General features: G+C 52.2%; 1 protein-coding gene across 1 annotated transcript; it reads right to left on the bottom strand.

The window, feature by feature from the left end:
- Nucleotides 1–11,215: 11,215 nt before the first annotated feature.
- LOC131811809 (uncharacterized) lies at nucleotides 11,216–22,475 on the bottom strand. The gene is made up of 4 exons (XM_059140670.1): nucleotides 19,780–22,475; nucleotides 18,988–19,138; nucleotides 14,942–15,106; nucleotides 11,216–11,928 (listed from the first exon to the last, which is right to left on the bottom strand). Exon 1 carries the CDS (start codon nucleotides 21,512–21,514, stop codon nucleotides 20,426–20,428), a length of 1,089 nt encoding a protein of 362 aa, XP_058996653.1. The 5' UTR covers nucleotides 21,515–22,475; the 3' UTR covers nucleotides 11,216–11,928; nucleotides 14,942–15,106; nucleotides 18,988–19,138; nucleotides 19,780–20,425.
- Nucleotides 22,476–22,537: the final 62 nt, after the last annotated feature.

The following is a 22,537-nucleotide window of genomic DNA, read 5'->3' as shown; positions in this document are numbered from 1 at the left end:
GGGATATGAATTTCAATTTGGGGTGCTGGATGGGTGAAGGGGGAGGGGACAGGGAGCCAGACCCAGGTAGCTGGTGACCGTGGAGCCCCTCCGGGGAGAAAGTACCCATCTTAGAGAAAAAGAATGGGTGAGTCAAACGGAGAAAATTAAACGTGTTGCCTTGAGGTCGTCAAACCATCAGAGGGAGCGGGAGATTCTTGACCTTGCTGGCCAATAATCTAACCCAACAACACAATTCGAACCTCTAATCTCTGTAATCTCCAGAGGCCTGCAGGAATCAGGTTCTACATAAATAAATCCAAGTATCCCCTTCTGATCTCCAGGCAAACAAATGGGATTAGCACATCAAAAGCTAGGTTCTCTGTCCTGTAGGGAGTCCTGCCCCAAGGTGAGAGGTGGGCCAGAAGGAAGATTCAGGAATTCAGAAATTGTTTTCCCGGGCGGATTTCTTGGGCCTCTCTCTTGACTCGCCGGGTGACCCGGGACGAGTTCCCGAACTCCCGTACACTTTCGTTTTCTCCTCTGCGAAATGCGATCAGAACACGTACCTCCTAAAGTTGTCGTGAGAATGAAATTAAAATGACATTCTCGGGGCGCCTGGGTAGCTCCGTGGGTTAAAGCCTCTACCTTCGGCTCAGGTCATGATCCCAGGGTCCTGGGATCGAGCCCCACATCGGGCTCTCTGCTCAGCAGGGAGCCTGCTTCCTCCTCTCTCTCTGCCTGCCTCTCTGCCTGCTTGTGATCTCCGTCTGTCAAATAAATAAATAAAATCTTTTTTAAAAAGTGATATTCTCTAGGGGGCGGTCAACATAGGCCAGATCCTGTTCCCGGCTCACTTCTCCTTCGGTCTCATAACGACCCCTGTATTAAACGAGTCATTACAGAAGGGGCGGGGGACAATGGTGTCGTGATTAAAATGATGGCCTGATGGATGTGAACATTGTTTAGGGACACACACACACTGAGTAAAATGACAAAAGTAGTAAATTGCAAAATCCAATGTACTCCAGGTCAAGGACTTCGAATTTCTGAAGGCCAGGACAGGAAACACAGAAAGGCAGACCCCTGAGTTTTTGGTAAAATTGTTTATGGATCTCGGGTTGCTGTTAGGTGGTTGTTTTTTTTTGTTTGTTTGTTTGTTTTTTTTACAAGAAATGAAATTAATGTGTAATATTTAGATTCACACATATCAATGAGCTGGATAAGGTCTAACAATTGCACACACACACACACACACACACACAGCTCTCTAATTGCAGATCTATGTGTGTGCGTGTATATTTATTTCTGAAACCTTGTCCAACGGCTCTTACCACTTTGCACTTTGAGGAAGTTTGCCAAGGGGCAAATTCTGTAGAAAAAATGTTGCTGGAATGGCTTCATTCCCCAGTTTGGGGCGTCGCAGGCCCTTTGAAGACCCCCAGGAAGGTTTGCCATTCTCCTCGCAAGAAAATGCCCTTTCTCAGAGCCCAGAAGATAGGGGGCTTCCCCTTCAGCAGAAATTCATAGCTATCACCCCCCAAAACCCACCACTGACCACCCTCCCCCGACCTCTCGGAGCTCACAAGTGAGGAACTCCTTCCTGCTCGCAGTTAGAAATTCTTTTTTTTTTTTTTTCCCTTGGTAAATGTTTATTGAGCACATAGTAGGCTCCAGACCACGAGTAGGTCAGGTGCCAGAGTCCCCATCAGAGGGTCACCTGCTAGCATTCAGTATTCTTTTCTCCGTCATACTCCCCTGCTCACCTACTTCTGGCCGCCTTTGTGAATGCAGCAACCAAGATCAAAGAATAAGTAACATCTCAGGGAGACATCACGACTACAAGGGGACTCCAGGCAACTTACTTGACCTGTGGCAAGCCTGTGGGCCACTGCGTCCGTAGGTCTTACTTTTATCTTTGCTTAAACAAAAAGAACACAAAAACTCAGAGACAGGAAGGTGAATGACAGGTTTATCTGCAAGCAGAGGAGACAAAATTCTGAACCCAGGGGCTGGGTTTTTGACGGCGGAGATCACATGAGAGCTTATCAGTGAGGGGGTAAGACCAGAGTTTGGATTCAACTCCAGCAGATGCTGTGTGATCTAGACGGGCTAGTCTAATGCTCTGAGCCCATATTTCCTTATGAAGATGCGACATAATAGTGACGCAGGCTCATTAATAAGAACAACAAACACAATGGGAAGAGTAATAATATCCCCTAGCAGCAGGGGTGAGGGATTGTCATCTGTTTATAAAATGGTGATGGCCAGGACTTTAGCGTAATCCATGGCACCGAGCGCTCAAGATAGTATAGCAAAAATAAAGGTGGTGGGTGCCTTGGTGGCTCAGTGGGTTAAAGCCTCTGCCTTCGGCTTGGGTCATGATCTCAGGGTTCTAGGATGGAGCCCCGCATCGGGCTCTATGCTCAGCGGGGAACCTGCTTCCCAACGCCCACCCCCCCCCCCCGCTGCCGCCATGGCCACCGCCTACTTGTGATCTCTGTCTGTTGAATAAATAAAATCTTTAAAAAAATAAAGGAATAAAGGTGGTGAAAATCTCCCAGCTTTGATATTTTTTTTCATCGGTCCTAGAAGTCTGGGTTGAGTCTTTGACAATTCCTCCTCTAGGCCCCTCGGCCCTAAAGCCCTATTATCATAAGACGTTCTAAGTTTGTAAAATCTCTCTTTTTGTTGATCTGGATGTCATTTTGTATGTCTGAAGTGGGGCCCATCTCACCTCTGGACACAGGGTGGGTCCTTTTCCAAATGGAAATGAATGCTCGGGTATGAGGAAGATGGGGCTTTAGGTCCACTCGCCAAAACTCAACTTCATTAGCCACAGAAAACTGTATTTATTATGTAACGTGTGCATTTTAAGGTGTGGCGTGAGGGTCCCCCCACCCAAAGCCAGAATGCTAAAAAGGTCTTCGTCCAAAGTTAGGATGACTGTAATATCTGGTTGCTAGGCACTGGGGAATTCATTCTATTTGGGAATGTTTCAGACTTTCCAAAATGTATTTTAAAAGACCCTTGTCCCCTAAATTCCAACCCCTCCCCATTCTTCCCTCCAAATGACCTTCAGCTTAGTGGAGTTTGACGTATTTCTTATTTTGGTGAGTCTCTTCCTCCGCTCCTAAACCTAAACACGGTTTGGGTTTGAGATCGCAGGAGACAAGAATGAATAAACAAATGTGTGTTTCTTCCTCTTTTAAAATTCCGGAAGGCACGAGGTGGCAAATGAGTAAATGAGAAGCCCTTTGGCAGGATGGGACCCAGGAGCCACCACTAGCCCCAGCAGCCTCTTACCTTTGTTTTTCTAAGACTCTGGAGCCCAGTCCCTTAGGAACTAAGCGATCCCACCCTTGTTTTCCAAGACTGGTGGTTGCATTTCAATGTCAAGGAAGGTGTCCCTCCACCCTGGGAGACCCGACCCAGTAGCAACGCCTGTGCTGACAAAGACAGGAGATCATTAGCCCTAATTTAGTCCTCCCCAGCAGGCAGACTGATGGGGATCCTGGGATCCGAGGAAAGAACTCACTCCTTCCCTCCTTAGTAGGAAAAAGGGAATGAAGGGAGAAAGGTCTCTCTGGACATTCTCTTCCTTTGGGAGGGTAAACCCGTGAAGGTCAGTTGGGTGAAACGTGTCATAAACCTTAAAAAAAAAACCCAAAACCTAGTATCTCACCTCCTGCTCTCCCCCACCTCTTGGGATTGATCCCTGGAGGGATCCCCTAGGTGGAACTGCCAAAAGGAAGCAGACAGGCATTTAAAGAGGAGAAAAATGAATTCACTTGCAAAGTAAATACTATTCCTATGGGTATAATACTTAGATAAAAGTCCTGATCTTGCCCTGCTTTGCAAGTGTTAAAATGATGGAGAGGGAGAGGCATTTGCAGGTGTGGACTTGGGAAAAAATGGTTTTATTATTCTAAAGAATTCAGGGCACTTGGGTAGCTCAGTTGGTTAGGTGTCTGCCTTCAACTCAGGTCATGATCCCGGGGTCCTGGGGTCTGAGCCCTGAGTTGGGCTCCTTGCTTAGCAGGCAGCCTGCTTCTCCCTCTCCCTCTGCCTGCCACTCCCCCTGCTTGTGTGCTCTCTCTCTCTCTGTCAAATAAAATCTTTAAAAGAGAAAAAGAAAAAAGGAAAGAAATTTGATTGCAAATCAGTAATATTTTTACTAAAAATAAACCATGCCAGGCTTGTACTAGGCACTTGCTGATGCATTATTTTATTAAACCTTTTTGTTTTCAGATTTAAAAGAAAGATCCTGAATGGCATTTTAATGACAACGAAGAGGGAAGTTATCGGTAAGGTGTTGTGATTTTGATCTGAGCCCTTCCCCTGGCTATCTCCTGTGGTGCGACATCACGTCCAACGTCATCTCCTCGAGGCCCTTCTGTGGGATTTGGCCCCTCCCTGCCTCCCGCCTGCCTGTTGACGTCCTGCTTTGCACTTATCACAATCCGTGTTTATCAAGTGCATTTTTCACTTGGTATTTCACTCTCCCTGCCCCCTCTGCAGTGTGAGCACTGACCTTGACCATCGTGTTCATGGCAGAGAGTCCTGAGCCACCATATGTCATGTATAAAGTGATGAAGGGCGGTTTATTAACTATTTTAGGATAAGTAAGCGGGTGACGACACGAATGAGCGTGTGTGAGAGAGGGAGCGGAACTGGACGTCGGCGGGACCCTCTGCACATCGCTCAGCGATGCGGGGCTCTCCCAGACCGGGTTGCTGTGTACGGGGGACAGTCAGAACATGAGGGACAGAGGGACATCCCAGGAGTCTGGAGCCCACCTCCCCAGGCCCCTCCACCTTCTTAGCTGACTCCGATCGAGTAATGCCAGTAGGAGCGGGTCTCTGTCCCCAAGGAAGAACCTCTCACCAGTGCTTGGCACACACCCCATCCTTCTGCCCTTCATGATGACTCTTGGGCACCAATTTTTTTTTTTTTTTTAAAGACACAACAAGAGAAGGAACACAAGCAAAGGGAGTGGGTTAGGGAGAAGCAGGCTCCCGCCGAGCTGGGAACCTGATGGGGGGCCCCATCGCAGGACCCCGAGACCATGACCTGAGCCGAAGGCAGACGCCCAATGACTGAGCCACCCACCCCTCCCTGCTTGGGGACCAATATTATCACACTTGTTTTAACTGATGAGGAAGCAGAGACCCAAAATAGCAAAGTGTTTTGTTCCCATTCATGGAACCAACACAGGGGCTCCAGGCCTGGCCTGCGTCTCGAGTCAGAGGGAAGAAGGGGACACCTTTTCCAGAATGTTTGTCTCCTCTGATCCGCGCAACAGGACTTCTCACTTTCCAGCCACATTCGGGATGGAGGGGGAGAGACACGAGGAGCCAAGAAAGAAAAGTCTCAGGGAGAGAAAGCTCTGGGAAGCTCACAGTCTCTGAAATGCTCAGGACAGACTAGCTTGAAGGGGAGATGAACGGACCAAGGACGCAACAGAGGGAAATGACCGGGAGTCTGCCCTCAGGGGTTCGGCTGAGACTCACACCCCATCACTCCTGCTTCCCTGTGACTCTGTGATCATCGGCGAATGACTTCAATTTGTCTGAGCCTCAGTTTCTCCATCTGAAAAACGAAACCCAAAGGCTGGCCTTGAGAGTTCACGATCCCAGAGCTCCCGTGTTCAGCACATGTCTGAAGACGCAGGGGTTCGGTCCTCAGGAGCTGTCAGGGGCCTCCCGTGTCGCTACTGGGGAGTTATCGTCATTCTGGTTCAACTCGCTCATTCGGAGCCTGTATGCAAGATGCCATTGTGCAGCGAGCTGGGGAACCCGGGACATCCCGGTTCAGATCTCGTTCAGATCTCGTTCGCTGGACCAGATGCGTGACTGCGGGGCCGGGGGCGGGAGGGGAGGCGTTGCCACCTCGCTTACTAGACCGTGTCCTCATCGGCGAGGTGGGGAGAACCCCTCGCCGGAAGTGCTCAAGCTTTCACGGGGAACATTCCCGAGGTACGGAGCCCGTCTGTCGGAGATAGTGGCCTGACGAACTATATGCATATTTGTGCTTTATACATAAACAGTAAGATTCTTGCCCCCCCTCCCGGCACCTCACCTGGAATCCATCAGTCTTCTTCCCCACTGAGAACACATGCCCGGAGCTCACTACCTTCACTCTTGTGCTAATGCTGGTTGGTGGGGAGCTGGGTGGAGGGATATTTTGGCTGCCCTGCCCCCCTAAAACATACAGACCCTCGTTAGCTACAGGTCCTGTCCCAAGAGCACATTTAGCCCTCTGTGTTCAGGAAGTGGGATTTGTCCCTAATACCAGACATGTATCATTTCTGAGTCTGGTCCTTGGCCCAGATGCCTCACGTCTTGAGATCTCAAGGGTGAGGAAGGGAGGTCATAAAAAAAAAAAAGAAAAGAAAAAAAGGGAACAGTGTGAGCGCTTCTTGATTCCAAGTCAAAACCTCGCGCCCTCAGGAGCCCTGAGGCGGGGCCCGGAGCTCTCACCCCACTTCCCAGTTGCCTTTCACTCATCTCTGAAGACTCCGGAGTCTGTCTGAAGTGGATGTCAAGAGGCTCGTTGAGGGGGGCAGTCCCAGGGGGCCCACTCGAGCCTCCCCAGCATGGACAAAGGCACAGCATTCTTACTCCACTTCCGCTCCAGCCTGTGTCTCTCCTGACCCTCAGAAAAGGGACTCAACACAAGCCCCTTGGGGGGCAGGGGGATGACATTGTAATGCTGGCCTCAGTGGCCTTCCCAGTGTCAGCAGGATCTGCTCCCCTGCGCCCCCCCACCCCCTCACCCCTGCTCTCGGGCACTTCCTCCCCACTCCCATTAACTGATGTCAGTTCAGAAAGGATGGATTGTTCTGGGTTCCCGCCTGGCGGCAGAGCACACAATCCAAGCCTGGGAGAGAGAGGGTAGGGAAGCAAGGAAGCACCCACCACCCCGAAGACGGAAAACTCATTAAACCTCCTGCCAAAGACGCCCCCATGTGCGGGCGCCCGTCCCACCATTCAACAACAAAGCCCATCCTGGCATTCCTGATGAGGGAGGAGACACCCCCCCTCACCCCCCACCCCCGCCCCGGCAACCCCCCCCTCCCGCCCGCCCCGACCCGCAGTCCTTGCCGGGCTCGTAAAACGAATACTGCCCCAGAAAGGAAATGGCACGGGGGTGTTTTTGAAGTCAGGAGGAAAGAGCACACGATAGTTACGGGGTTCCTTGGCTGTAAATGTGTGCCTTCCTTTTTCTGTCAGAGCTCCCATGGCGGGGCAGCCAGTGAAACACGGAGCTCCGTGAGTGAGACCGGAGTTTGGGGGTCACTGCGGCAAATCTAGAAGCAGTAGCTAACTGACACGGGCAAGACACTTGGCCTGGAGTCTTGTCGCCAAGAGCTTTGGGAATCTCACTGGTCCAGTGTGCCCATTTCCCAGGGACAGAAATGGAGGCTCCGAGGAGAAGAAGGGCTTCCTTGAGGCTGCCTCCCAGAGCTCAGCACTTGGTACATTCTGGTTTCCCAAAGCACAATGCCTGCTTCCGTCAACAGGTGTTTCCTACCCAAAGCTCTCTGTCACGCTTCATGTTCCCTGTGGACAGAACAAATTTGGTCCAATCGTGACCGTGCCACAGAGGGAAGCAAGGTGGAAACAGGGACTCTGAATTTGACGCTGTTTTGTAACCATGTGGCTTTGGACAATCGATCTAGTTCTTCCAATCCCCGCCTTCTCCTGGAGACAAGAGAACTAACTGCTTTCCCGTCTTCACGGGGTCACTGGGAAGGCTAAGAGTTAGGGCGTGTGACAGGTGCTCCCAACACCCAGCGTGTTCATTCACAAGAGTGACTGTCACCAAGTCAGATGTGTCCATCAGAAATTATGAATCCACGAGGACCTTCACAGTTGCCAAGGAAAGAATCTAGGTCCCCTGTGCAAACCATCCTCTTCTTGGAAAAACAAACAAACAAACAAACAAAAACAACTCCTGGGGGAAGGAGTTGAACAGTTGAAGTTGCCTGGTAATCGCACACTCAGAGCATGGAGTCAGGTGGACGAGTTGAGATGGCACCAGGATTCACAGGGCTGACAGCCTGGTCATCACCTTCACCTTGGACATATCCTCTAAGTCCAAATAACGAAGCTCTTAAGAAGCATATTTCTTTCTTTCTTTCTTTTCTTTCTTTTTAAGTCTTTATTTGAGAGAGAGAGAGAGAGAGAGCACAAGTGGGAAGAAACGGGGAAGCAGACTCCCTGCTAAGCAGGGATACTGACACAGGACTTGAACCCAGAACCCTGGGATCATGACATGAGCCAAAGGCAGACGCTTAACCGGCTGAGCCACCCAGGCACCCAAGAAAAGTATTTCAATATACTTAACCAAGTATGTGATTTCCTTTGAAACGCTGTGTATTCCATTTTGTCCACTTAAAAGCCTCTGTCTGAGAAGGGGTTCTCCAGCTTCCCCAATGTATCCAATGTGTTTATGGCTTTAACAAGATTAAGAATTTTGGGGGCGGGTAACATTCCTTCCTTTAAGCAGGAACTGAAGAGGCAATGAGCCCCATCACTGTAGGGTCTGGTTATCACTGAACAGGGCAAGGCACAGAGTAGAAGCTCAATAAACACTTACAGAATCAATAGATAAATGAACTTCATTCTATTCTTTTTTTCTTAAAGATTTATTTATTTTGAGAGAGAGAGAGCAAGAGAGTTGGGAGGGAAAAGAAAGAGAATTTCCAGCAGACTCCCGGCTGAGCATGGAGCCCGATTCAGGACTCAGTCTCACAACCCTGAGATCATGACCTGAGCCAAAATCATGAGTCAGATGCTTAACTGAGCCACCCCAAGGACTTCTTGAGGAAACCTTCCCACATCTTCCTGGGATGTCCACGTTGATCTTGGACTTCTCATGCACACACGTTTGTCCCAGGTGGGACTGTGAAGTCAGTCTGTTGTGTCTTTACCTGGGACCACATACCCTTCTGTCAGAGAAACTTACAGTGTGATGGTCTGTAGCCATCTGTGTGTTTTCTTGCTTAAGGACTGTCTTCTGTGGGCTGTAAATGCCATTGGAGTGGAGATATATAGGCTTGGGGCAACTCTGGCTGGATTCCTAACCCTTCGCATAATGCCCAGCACAGAGGAGGGGCCCGGGAGGTAGTTGCTGGAGGGCTGGAAGGATGGAGGGATACTGACCAACGGACGTGGACATGCTCGGTTCGGGGCAGTGGGCAGCACGGATATTGGATTCCGGTTGAATCTACTGTCCTTGGAAGTATGATTGGAATGTCTAGGTAGAGACCGACAAGGTCCACGAGCCGGGAGCTCAGAAGAAGGGTCTGCCCAAAGAGGGACCAGTTTTGAAATGGCTGACATGCGGATGACTAGGGAGCCCTGGGAACAAGGAGGAAAGCCGAGGAGGGCTGGCTGAACGTGGAACTTTCCAGGCTACATCATGGAACAGATGGGCGAAGAGGAAGACCCCACAGGGGCACTCAGCAGGAAGGCGGTGGAGTTGGAGGGAGAACCAGAAGGCCTTGAGATCAAGGGAACAGAGAGGCTTCAAGGATGCATGGGGCCAGGATGGTCAGAGAAGGTAAGGCCGTGGCCTTGAGCAGTTCGGGCCCTGTGCTGGGCATGTCAGCAGTGGATTCGGTAGCAGGAGACAGAGTCTGAGCCCCCTCCCCAATCTGTTCCTGGAATATACTCACTCTGACTTCCTCTGGGTGCACTGACTTTGAAGCTTTGGGGGAGAAGGGCATAGCTTTCCCCTTCCGTTGAGCATTTGCTGAATGCCACGGGCCACCTTGCTAGAACAATGGACAGCTACGCATCGTCAGCGAACTGCAAGGCTCCAGGGTGTCGGGGACCCACTGAAGATAGACCCCAGGGAAGAAAAATTAATAAACATTAGGGCTAGGATTTCAGGGCTTCTCTCTTGTTTTCAGTGCATCTTTTGACTCGAAAAGCCGAAAAAAAGATTAATTTTCTGTTTTTCACTCCTAAACATGACTTACATTAAGAGTACCTGTAGGGTGGGGCACCTGGGTGGCTCAGTGGGTTAAGCCGCTGCCTTCGGCTCAGGTCATGATCTCAGGGTCCTGGGATTGAGTCCCACATCGGGCTCTCTGCTCGGCGGGGAGCCTGCTTCCTTCTCTCTCTCTCTCTCTCTATCTCTCTGCCAACCTCTCTACCTACCTGTAATCTCTCTCTGTCAAATAAATAAATAAATAAAATCTTTTAAAAAAAGAGTACCTGTAGGGATGACCAATAGCTCCAAATGGTTTAGCTATTCTTTGGGACCCTTTGGAGAGCTTTCAAAAAAAAAAAAAAAAAAAAAAAAAAAAAACACTGAGGTCAGGGATTATCCCCCGAACCCCGATGCCCGATGCAACCAGCCTGGGGTGGGTCCTGGAGATGTATCTCGTGCCCAAGTAGGATACGAGTGTGGGTCCTGGATCGGAGTTTGGCGTGGCCATGAAGGGATCAGGGACAGTACACCTGTCTTGAGTTTACCGCAAAAACGTCTTTATTCATGCTCAGCATTTTCCTGCTCCCCTTTGCTTGCTGTGTTGACTCCGCGCTTACTGAGCGCCAAGTTCTCTGGTTCTGACATGAAGCCTTGACCTTCCCGGGCCTTCATTTCCTTATCTCTCATCAGGAAGGAGCCCTCTGACCTCCTGCAGCCCGGACTGGCTTGAGCAGCAGCAATAAATGAGAACAGAGGCAAGAAGCTTGTGTACTCTGGGCTCCTGGTTCTCCTTGATGTCATTGGACACCGGTTTGCTTTTCTCCAGAGCCCGTTTCATTTGAACCGGGCTACTGCCGTCTATAAAACTTTAATGCACGGATTTCCCATTGTTCGGGTGTCCGTGGGGCACATGCCTTCCTGTTTGGTCGGTGGGCGTGCCGACCGGGAAAGAAGCCGGCTGGGAGGTCTGGAGGGTGGTTGCCTCGTTCCTGGAAATGCTTGTGATTACGTTCGCGGTAGCAGATGGGACCCCAGACCCCATCGGTAATAACAGCAGGCACGTATCAAGCTTAACAGGGTACCAGTCCTGGGCTCTCTGCGGGGTCTGTACTGTCTCCCAGCAACCCTATAAAGCAAGGGTCATTATCAGCCCTGTTTTAAGAGGAGGGAAGTGAAGACCCCAGGAGTTTAAGCTTTTCTTGGGGTCACGGAGCTTATAAGGAAATTGGAAGCATGGGTCTGGGGGAGTGGGGTCAGGGATGGAGGGGATCCTAAGTACCCGACTCCAAAATTCACTCTCATTTCCTAAAAAAAAGTTATAAAAGACTTGATTTCAGTGTTTAAAAAAATCTCCTTTAGTTCCTTGATTTTTTTTTTTTTTTTTTAAACACAAACACACATGCGTACACACGCGCCCTCGCTTCTTTGATGTTTCCTACGTTGGGGGCATGTTCGGGGACTTGGTTAGGGATTGAGTGTGCCAACTGGATGGGGTTTTTATGGAAACACAAAGGTGATTGACCTCAATCACAAATTGGCTCGGCCCTCCGGAGTTCGCCCGGCCGCCCGGTTCTCCAGGAGTTTTATTCAGCCCTCTCTCCTCAGCTACTGGCCTTGCTCAACCCAGACAAAACAAACAGGGGTTGTCGTGGGGAGAATTGCCTCTTCAACCTCACAATGAGAAGGAGGAGTGGAAACAATTACTCCAATAATTCAGACACGGATGTTAAAACACTCACCACACAGCCCCAACGTTTACCTAAATTATCTGGGTAATTGCCTGCATTTTCAGCTTGGATTTCGGCTCTGGAAATCCTGGGGCTTCGGACGATATATAAGGAGGCTCTTGTGTAGGCTGAAGCAGAGAGGGAGGCGAAGCGTCATTATTAGAGAAAGGACACAGAAGGGGAGACCCCCGCTTTGTGACGCAGTCGTCTTGGACGCAGAGCCTTGGGCCAACCTTCTGTTCTCTGAGCTCCCTGGAGTGATGGCCAGTTATCTGGACTAGGAAGGGAAGAAAGGAAGGAAGGGGGGGTGGGGAGGAAGGGAGAAAAGAAAAAAAATTAAGAACATAGTTGGAGCCTCCTTTGTGTTGTGAATTGCTAAAGCATTAGTAAAGAAATACCTCTGCCCCGGGCTCAGGTCATGATCCCAGGGTCCTGGAATCGAGCCCCCCACGTCGGGCTCTCTGCTCAGCAGGGAGCCTGCTTCCTCCTCTCTCTCTCTCTCTCTCTCTCTGCCTGCCTACTTGTGATCTCTGTCAAATAAATAAATAAATAAATAAATAAATATCTTTAAAAAAAAAAAGGAAATAAATAAATAAACACAACTTTTATGTTTTCTTTCATCCAAAAGAAAAGCGAATCCCCCAGAGCATCATCCCTGAGGGCTCGGCTTGCTTTCCTCCTCGTCCTGCACCTTTAGGCTTTCTGCTTTTACTTCGCGGAGAATGGGGTCCAGCACAAAGCTGCCTTCCTCTTGAACGTGCGCCAACCACCCCCATTCACTGTCCTCTGACTCTGGCAGTCTGTCCTTTTTAACCTTGGGCGGAGGCATTTTAAATGGAAACTGCCTCTGTCTTGCCTTTTCTTCAAGATCCTGGGCTTCTGCCCTCAGAGGCGACCTTTTGTGAATGAACAACTTTTTTTTTTTTAATTTTTTAAAAAATATTTTATGTATTTATTTGTCAGAGAGAGAGGGAACACAAGCAGGGGGAGGGACAGAGGGAGAAGCAGGCTCCCCGCCCAGTAGGGACCCCGACATGGGATTCACGGGAGCTGAAGGCAGACTCTTAAACGACTGAGCCACCCAGGCACCCCTGGACACCTATTTTACTGAGCGCTGGATGTCTTCGCGTCCTGGAGCTTGTCTGCATTTCAGAGCAACTTCTCAATGATCATTGGCTTCATTTAATGCGTTTGGAGTCCAGCCATCAAGAAACTGGGCCCCCGTCTCTACTTTCTTTTCCCCCTCCATAGAACAGAAACTGGACCCCAGACTTTCTGGGGATGGGTGGCTCTTCTCCATTCAGAGAACTGGGCGCAGTAGCCACGCCTCCCCGTGGGCTTGGGGTGGGGAAAGCTGTTCCCCCGAAGGACCACAGGAAGCATGTTGGTTTCTGCAGCTCCCGCCGCTCACTCCAGCATCCTAGCGAGAAAGCCGTGGCTTGTATGTGTGGGAACGGGGGTAGAGATTCCGATAAAACTTCATTTATGAACACCAAAATTTGCTCAGCAGGTCATTTTCACATGTCATAAACCTCTGATTTTTTTCTCCTAACCATTTAAAAACATAAAAACCTTAAAATAAATAAATATATACACACATGCCTTTAAAAGATATATATATAATATATATATAAATATATAAAGATATATATAATATATAAATATATATTTCCTATATTATTATTCCTATATATATTTCCTGTTATTTATATGTATAATATATATAAATTATATATATATATGTGTGTGTGTCTGTATATATGCCTTTCCATGCTTACAGGCAGTATGAAAACAGGTGGCAGGCTGGACAGGGCCTGCAGGCCACAGTCTGTGGACCTTGGTGACATCAGCTTTAGACCATCGAAGCCTCGAAGCCTCAAAGGACATCAGAGAGAGGCTGGAGTGTCAGGTGGAAAAGGTCCCAATTGCCCAGCAGGTGAAACTCTGCAAACACAAACCTCGAGGCCAGCCAGCCTTTATCAGTAGCACACAATTGTACCAGAAAGCTTTTTTAATCGCCTACCATTTTCAAGGCTTCCACGGGGCTGAGGAGCTCCGTGAGTAAGGCCCCCCAGGTCCCCCTCTGATTGCTTACATTCTCTTAGGGGAGAGAAGTAGGAAAATAAAATCCGTGATCTACGTTGTTTTCTGATCCATGGAAGAGGGCTTAAGGGCTCTGAGCGCCTGCAAAGGGATTGGGGGGGCTAGTCTGGTCTGGGAGGTCAGGAAAGGCTTTTGGAAGGAGGGGCACTGATCTGAGTGTCAAGAAAAGGAACCAAGGAGACAGATGGCCAAGGCATTCAGGAGAAGGCAGCTGTGTTCATTGAGAGGTGATTTCCGCCCTACCACCCACCCCCCAGGTCACCTAGCAACACCTGGAGACATTTTTGCGTGGTTTGACTGTTACAACTGGAGGACATGCTATTAGCTTCTAGTGGGTAGACACTGGGGACACAAGCAGCTAGACATCCCAGAAGGCGCAGGACAGCCCCCTACCATGACAGAATTATCCAATTCAAAATGTCAGTAGTGAGGAGTGCCTGGGGGGCTCAGTCGGTTCAGCGTCTGCCTTTGGCTCAGGTCATGATCCCAGGATCCTGAGATGGGGCTCCCATGTGGCTTTGGGCTCCCTGCTCAGCAGGGACTCTGCTTCTCCCTCTCCCTGTGCCCCTCCTCCCACCCCTACCCTGGCTCAGGCTCTCTCTCTCTCTCTCTCAAATAAATAAATAAAATCTTTAAAAAAAAATGTCAGTAGTGAACAGAGAATTCCCTATTAGGGAACAGTATATGCAAAGACCTTCAGTCGGGTAGAAGGAGTAGAGTGGCTTGACCATTATAGCTTGATTTTCTTTTCTAAAGATTTTATTTATTTATTTGACAGAGAGAGAGATTGCAAGTAAGCAGAGAGGCAGGCAGAGAGAGAGGAGGAAGCAGGCTCCCTGCTGAGCAGAGAGCCCGATGCAGGTTTCGATCCCAGGACTCTGAGATCATGACCTGAGCCGAAGGCAGAGGCTTAACCCACTGAGCCACCCAGGGGCCCTGTGTGGCTTGATTTTCAAGAACAGGGCAAAGTGAAGTTGGGGAGATGAGTAGAGGTCAGGGCAGACATGCCTCTTGGCGTCACTGAATCTGAAGCTGCTGAGCGTCATTCATGAGATGAGTCCTGTGACCCTGTGGCCAGTGGATTTGAGGAGAGGCAGGCAGGAGCAGACATAAGGATTGCCACCAGGTGAGAAAGGATGGTAACCACAGCTGGATCTGTCATAATCACTGGGGACAACTCTCCATACCTGTGTGACCCGCAGGAGGGCTCAGAAGGAGGATGGGGAGCTGGAAGACCAGCTTCATCTCATTCCCTTTAGACTCTTTTAAACCCAGATCCGAATCCCCACTCAATCAACACTGGTTGAATTCCATTGCTGGTGATCATGTAGCAGAGGTAAGGAAGCAGTATTCTGGAACAACCCAGAAGAGAGAAAAAGTATATAAATAAACCCTGCTTTTGTTGAAATTTAGTCACATGATTCCAAAAAGGGAAGAGAATGGGAATATGAGTGGAGCAGGTGCTTTACAAAAATGATTGATCTTTTGCTCTGCCGAGCACACCTGTTTGTGCATATCATTATTCCAGTTTCACTTGGAGGAACTGAGACCCAGAGAAGTTAAGCTGCCTGGCCAAGAGGCACCCAGCGAATAGAGGGAAAGTTCAGAATTCTGCGAAGTCCCACTTCTCCGCCTCTGAATTCCAGCTCTTTTCTCTGACACCTTACTCCCTCTGTATCTTACTTTCAAGGGATGGCCATGAAGCTCGCTTTACTGGAATGCAAATCTCAGGAGAACCGAGACCTAAGAAAAGAAAGAAAGAAAGAAAGAAAGAGAAAAAGAAAAGGTCTTGCAAAGCGCATGCACTTCCTCGAACAACCAGCAGATGGCGGCAAAGGAACGGCCAAGCAAAGGCGCAGGAGGACGTTGGGGTTTAGCTGCGTTTATGGATGGATCCTCCCTTCCCCGAGCTCTGCAAAACAGGTAGCTTGACTCCCCCCTCCCTGCACTCCCCCCCCTCCCCCGCCCCGCGAGGAACCTAGCGTTACTGATGACGGACTGCAGTTCCCCCTTCCTGTTTACGCTCTCTCACCTCAGATCTCTGCTCAGAGACCAGGATGGATCAAGAAATCCGGGAAATAAGGCCAGAAGGGCTTTCATGTCAAATAAAACCAGCACAGAAATGGCCCATTTATCAGCAAACAGAGAAAAAGCGCCACGTCCGCGGGTCCCTGAGACAGACCCAGGTTGTGGTCAAACACGGGCCTCATCATCCTCCCGTCTGTCTTGTGATGTGCCTTCGAAAGCCCTGGGTGTGTGTGGGGGGGCGGGGGGGGGGGATCCGGATGAAGTAGAGGCCGGCAGAGGCTTTGCTGATTTGGGCCCCCTCCCCCAGATGGTGGCGACGCAGAGAAGTAGGGAGCCTCAGCTTACAACATCTTGTTTGAAATCAATCTTGTCTTGACGCCAGGAAGAAGTCCCTCCCTAAGTGGCCAAGGTCAACCAAAGAGGACTTATTTAGGCAGGACTAGGGGTGACAGGGGGCTTCCCCCGGGATCCCATTTTATCAGAGGAGAGGAAGGAGGGACAGCTCCCTCTCCCCTTGAAGATTTTGTGAAGTCTAGGATGTCCCTTTGAGTGCTTGTGAATTTTCCCAGGCTGTGGAGGCGTCTGCCTGAGTAAAAACTGAAAGACATGAGAGGGAAGCGCGGTAGAGAGGCAGGGGGCTTTCAAAACAGACCTACTCCCACCTCTGCCTTCCAAGCTAGTGGGGTCCCTGAGCACGTTTAGACTTGACCCGCATACATGATTTGGGTAGCTGTCCACCTTGTTCTAGGCTGAGCTGGGCAGTCAAGTTCAAAAGAATTCTCAGCATCCACCAAGGTCCCAGCCTTCACCTTGTTAATGTTTGCCCTGAGAAAAAGGTCCAGGGGACCCTCAGATTCCAGAGCCCCCTAACAACACATACACATCTGTATTCCAAAATTCAAGCCCCTGATTCCACCAGATGGGACTTTAATGGAAAAACTAAGTAAATCCTACAAAGATGAAACCTGACTATATATATATATATATATATATATATATATCCGTATCATTGTGATGTCTGTGGAAGGGGTACAGAGATCCAGGAGCCCCCAGCCTGGACCCCAGCAGTCTGTCCACAAAGGGCACCCCCCACTGCTCCCCCACCCTAGATCTCCAGGTGGGAGGAATGTAGTAAAAGCTAATCGTTTTATGAAAAGTGGTTTCCTTTTATTGCCTGTGAGCCCATGGAGTGGGGGTAAGCCTATCAACAGGAGATGAACACAGACTTCATTAGGGGTGATAATGATTGTTCATAATCATTTGCCTGATGAGTTAATATCATTAATTAGTCCACTAATTAGACAATATCCGGCTGTGACCCTGGGGGTCTGGAAGCTTCGATTCAAAGTAAGCAAGGAAACAGTGTCCTTCTAGAAGGTGAGAGAAATGGAGTTAGTCCCTAAGCTAAATTCGGCCTGGCCAAAACAAGGGTCTCCAGAGACCACCCCAGAACTTCCTGTCATTTCTTTTTGTCCCCAGAGCAGGGACAGGTCCCTCATCTGGTGGGGCTCACACATCTCTGAGAACCTGAGCGTAACTGTAGGGTTCCCCCCACTGTCCCCAGATCCAAATGTATGCACAGTAACAAACTTCTGTGTGGGATTTCTGCCGATTCACTGAAGCCAGAAGGTCTGGCCTCGGTTAAGGGCACCCACCCTAGAGACTATCCAAGTGGGGCGCCACGCTGAAGGCCTGGAGGCCAGGAGGTGACTGAGATGATGGGGACACTTTTCGGCTGGGTCCCCTAACAGGCTCACGCCTTCGCTCTCAGCCTCGGCATTGTTAGGACTAAAGTAACAGCCCCAAGACGGCCGGCGCTGTCCGGGTGCTACGCCAAGGTGCCGGCGCTGGGGACTGGGGCGAACCGCACCGCAAAAGGGGCGAAAAGGAAGTCGGCGCACGCGCGTCAGTTCCGTGCCTGGGTGTCCTTGACGCTTTGGGGACCTCGCGGGGGCGGTGTGGAGGGGCGCACTCTCCTGGGCCCACAGCGCCAGCGGGAAGAGCGCCTAGGGGAGGGCTGGCTGGCTCGGGGCGTGAGGAAGCAATCTTCATCTCCTGATGCGACTCCCCAACCCGAAACCGGAGCCCGGGTCATTAGCGGGAAACCCGAAGTGGTCCGGGGATCGCATTTCAAACGCTCCAATAGTCTAGCTGACCGGGGACGTTGGACTGGGCGGGAGTGGGGGGGGGGCGGAGAGGAGAACCGGACAGCTCGGATGGTACCAATATCCCCCTCGCTAAACCCTCACCGGTCCCCCGTTCCAGGGATCGCGCTCAAGCTGAGCGATGCAACACCCAAAGGCAGTTTGACTGCCTCTCAGGGGCCGGGCAGAAAGCCCGTGGGGCAGAGAAGAAGGGTCCCTGCTCCTCACCAGGCAGCGCGTTGTGCCACCGCTGCCCGGCCTGCCTCCCGACCCCGGCCTTGGCTCTCCAGGTGCGTGGGGCCTACAGCTGCCCAGGCCGCGGGAAACTGGGCCGCGAACCAGAAGCGGCATCCCCTTTCCTACGCAGGGCTGTGCTCTCCACACCCCTTCTTCCCGCTTCCCAGCAGAATCTGGCTCCCCACTGGCCCAGCTCCCAGCTGAGGCCAGACAGTTGAGAGGAAGAGGGCAGGAAAAAATAAATTTGCTTAGAGTCCTGGAAGCTGGGCAGGGTGGAAGCAGGAGAGAATGAATGGTCCTTGTGCGGGCAGAGTCCCCACTGCCGGCTGGGCCTTTGCTCCTGGACAGATGGGACACCGAGAGTGGAGGGACGTGGGGAAGGATCCGAGGCCGGGAGTGCGGTGGGGGTGGGGTGGGAAAGGGGGCTCTCCCATCCCGCGGGAAAGGGACCCTCTGGAGTTAGCTGGGGTCGCCTTGCCCACCCTGGCACGCGCTAGCCCTTTTGTCATTCCCGCTCCCTCCCGACTCAGATCCCGAAGGAGAACGCGGTCTCGGCCTCAGCGTCCCGCCGCTGGCATATTGTCCCCAGGCCACCTCTCAGTTTCATCTGCTTGGGAACAAAGGCCCCAAGCCTTGGGTCCTCGCCCCGACGGGTCCTCCGGGGGAGAAAAGGCCCCAGAACGGAGACGCCAAAATAGGAGCGGCGCTCTTCTACGGCACCACCGGGGTGGCCGGGAAAGTACAGTGTTCTCTTTTGCAGAGCGCTCGAGACACACACAAAAATCCGGAACGCGCCCTTAGATTTCTCCACATCCGGGACATACCTACTACAGGTACGTACGCCGCCACCTGAATTACGTATGGCGACGGTCAAGTGGCTTCTTGGCGCCCATCTCGGCTGGAATTCTGGCTCCGGGTTTCCCCCGGCTGATCTCGGTTAAGCGCCTTAACGATCCGGTGCCTCAGTTTCCTCCTCTGTCAAACAGGGATAAAAGTCCGGTGAATTGTGAGCATGAAAAGAGGTCACCTTTGTGGGGTGCTTAACCGAGTGCCTGGCACGCGCACGCGCCTCTTTCACGCCAGCTCTTTTTATTATCGTTGTTACGTGTACTTTGAACGCCGACATCTGCAACATATACATCTTGATTATACGCATCTTGATTGTAAAACAACCAAATGCATCGACATCCGGAACTGTCTGGCGCGTGCACTTCTAGGGCTAAATTGGAAGAGACGTCTGCAGACGGAGCACGCACAAGTGCACGCACACACGCACACACACACCTGCAGGTCCTCTCCCTGGAGCGCCAGCACCCAAAGAGCTACCCCTGGGGACACACATCTACGGCTCTGTATAGTAGAGCCCACGACGCAGCCGGGCACCCACACCCCCGCGGCCTCTCTCTTGGCTGGTTGCCGCGAGGTCGAATTTGGAAACCAGCGAGGCAGAAAGCGCGCGGACGCCAAGCGTGTCAAGCCTCTTGCAGCGCCCGAAGGCGGCTGCCTGTCTGCTGGCTTAGGGGAAAGGTCAGAACAAGGGTTTTCCTTCTTGGATGGAGGTCTTTTTGTTGTGGTGGTGGTTTTTTTTTTTTGAGGGCCCACGCGCGGGAACTTACCCCACAAAGAAAGAGTGGGTTCCGGGACCGCGGAGACCCAGAGGGAGGCTGTGTGTGTGCGCGCGCGCGTGCACAGACACACACGCCCGCTTGCACACACCTCGCTCCTTCAGGCTTGCCCGATCCGGGAGGAGGGAGCGCACAGGGTCGTGACCCCTGCCTCTGCCGGAGCGCGCCCTTCGGCCCTTGCAATTAGCGCCGGGAGGTCAGCAGGAACCCGGACGCCTTTACCCGCGGCTCAAAGCACAGCAAAGGCGACCCCACCCCCGCCCCTCGGCCGGCCTCAGACGCCAGGGCGCAGCCGGGCTTGGAGCCGACCTCCCCCAGGGGCTGGGGCCGGAGGGCTCCGGCCAGCACCCGCATTTGTCACCTTAAATCTACAAATCACGAAGTCGCTCGGCCCTGCAGGCTGCCGCAGCTGACCCCCGCGCGGGCCCCTTACGGACTGCTGCTCCCTCGAGCCGCGGCCTTTGTCCCTGTAGACGCGGCCAGGGTAAAAACCGAAACATTCCAGAGTTCTAAAGTAAGAAAGAAAGAAAGCGCATCCAGGCAAAGGGAAGTCGCATCCAGGGTAGAATGTGAATTATGTAATTTGGGGGAGGCGGGAGTCCTTGCTCCCTCCATCTGCCCACCGAGATCGCACAGGTTATCCCCCGCCCGGCTGGGTCCGGGCGGACTGCGGGGGATTTCTACGCCAAGAAGCAGGGTGCTTGGCCAGAAAATGATGAGAGGGTCCCCCTCCCGGAATTTCCTGACTGTTTGGAAACCCAAAGACGGGAAGGACTGTTTTTCTCATCTGGGGCCCAAAGAAGAGTGAAAGTGATACCCAGGAAAGACAGCCCGGCTTCTTCCGATGCGGGGGGCTGGGGAGCAGGGGTCCGAGAAGGAGGAGCGCGCCGGCTGGGGTGGGGAGGATGAGAAGGGGCGAAGGTGAAAAGCCCAAGTTCCGGAGCCCGGGAGGCGCTGGAATGCCGAGCCAGCGGCGGCGGCGGCCTGGGCGCATTCGTGGGCCAGACAGATAGGTGGCACTCGAAGCCCGGAAAAAAGCCGAAGGCGCCGGCCCGAGTGGCCTCCGTGGCGGCCGCCGCCACCATAAAGCCCGCGGCGAGATTGCGACCGGCGCCAGGTGAGTAATAGGCAACGAAATCCAGAGAGATTGCGAGCGGTTCACCCCCGGTCCATCAGCGCCACAAGAGTTATTCATTAACATCACTACATACAAATAAGATACACAGGAGATTAAGGGGCGGGGGACAAGGCTCGCCACACGTCTGAGCACTGTCCGAGAATTTCGGGGTGGGGGGGAGCAGATATGGGCTGAGAGAAAAGCCTTCCCTCCCTCTCCCAGGCCGAGGCTCTCTGCTTCTGCCCCCCTCCCCCAGAGGCAGAGCGCGCTGGGCCCACCCTGCCCCCGACCACCTTTCTGGGGCGCAGGCTCCGCCCGGAACCCCTGGGCCCGGCCCGCCCCAGTGGGCCCGCGCCCTGCCATTCTACCGGCTCTCGGGGGACCTAGCGTCCCAAAGGTCCCCGGTTCCTGCAAGAACCCCACCCTCCAGCTCCGACCCTGGTTGGTTGCCCTCTCACCCCGGGGGACAGCCCTGGAGAGGGTGTGGGGCTCCCCATGTGCCTGGATGCAGAAGCAAGGGGCTCGGCCCCCCTCTCCAAAAGGTCCCGACCTCGATCCCCTTCCAAGTACAGGAATAGGGAGGGGAGGGCGATCCTCCTCGCAGGCCATTCAAGAGGCCCGAAGGTGACAGGGACTTGGGGCCGGGCTGGCGGGCTCCAGGGAGGGGGGGAGGGAGGCAGCCGCCAGGCAGGCTCCGGCTGGGTCCTCACGTCACGGCCCCCAGGGCCAGAAAAGGCCGCGAGAACCTTCCCTTGCCCCCTCCCCCCGCACAAATACACCTCCGCCGGGGGTGGGGACGCTAGGAAACCAAAAGACGGTCACGGCCGCGCTCTTCTTTATTGAATGTTTCAAAAATAAATTGAGCTTCAAAAGGCAACTGCCCAAACAGCCTGGAGGCTGGCTGGAGGGGAGGGCTGCAGGAGGGTGCCTTGTCCCTGGGAGGGGGTGTCAACTATACTTTTCCCTTGCGGGGAAAACTTGCCTCCTCTCTCGCGTGACACACCTAAGTCTGCGCGGAGCCGACCGCACTCCGCAGGCACGCCGGAGCGCCTAGGGTCAGCGGGGTCCAAGTCGCGACACCGGGGACCTCGGGGGGCGTTCGGGCCCGGCCGTTTCTCCCACAACCCGGAGGGTCCCTGCCTTGCCAAGCCAGGTCTGGCAGCGAAAAGATTTTTTTTTTTTTTTTTTTTTTGCACACTGGTTCAAGATAGCTTTGCCTTGCGTTTCCCATACCGACGTGCGAAGGGAGAGCGAGCCCAAAACGAAATCGTCCAGAGTCCTCAAAACTTATTCTTGGTTGGATTCGTGTGGGAACCACGGACTTAGGGGAGCAGAGCATTCTTTTTCCATTAGAACTTAAGTATCTGAAATTGCTGTTCTACCCAATTCTAATCCGCCCTCTTTCCGTCTCTCCTTTTGCTCCCTAATTTAAAGGAAAAGTAATTTCAGATTGAAGCGGCTCCCTTCGCCCCAGTAAGGGACTTTTGTTTTTAGCTTTGCCACTTGAGTGACAGCTCATTTGGGTTCCGTGGGGGCGGTCTTAATGACTTAAAGGCAAAGCAAGGGGGGAGAGAGGAAGCGAGCACCGTTGGAAAGACTCCTGTAGCAGCAAAGTTTTCTCAAGAAAACACT

The sequence above is a fragment of the Mustela lutreola genome, chromosome 11 (genome assembly GCF_030435805.1).
Source record: "Mustela lutreola isolate mMusLut2 chromosome 11, mMusLut2.pri, whole genome shotgun sequence".
NCBI lineage: Eukaryota > Metazoa > Chordata > Mammalia > Carnivora > Mustelidae > Mustela > Mustela lutreola.
Note: the sequence above shows the minus strand (reverse complement) of the source record. Positions and strands in the feature narration are given on the sequence as shown.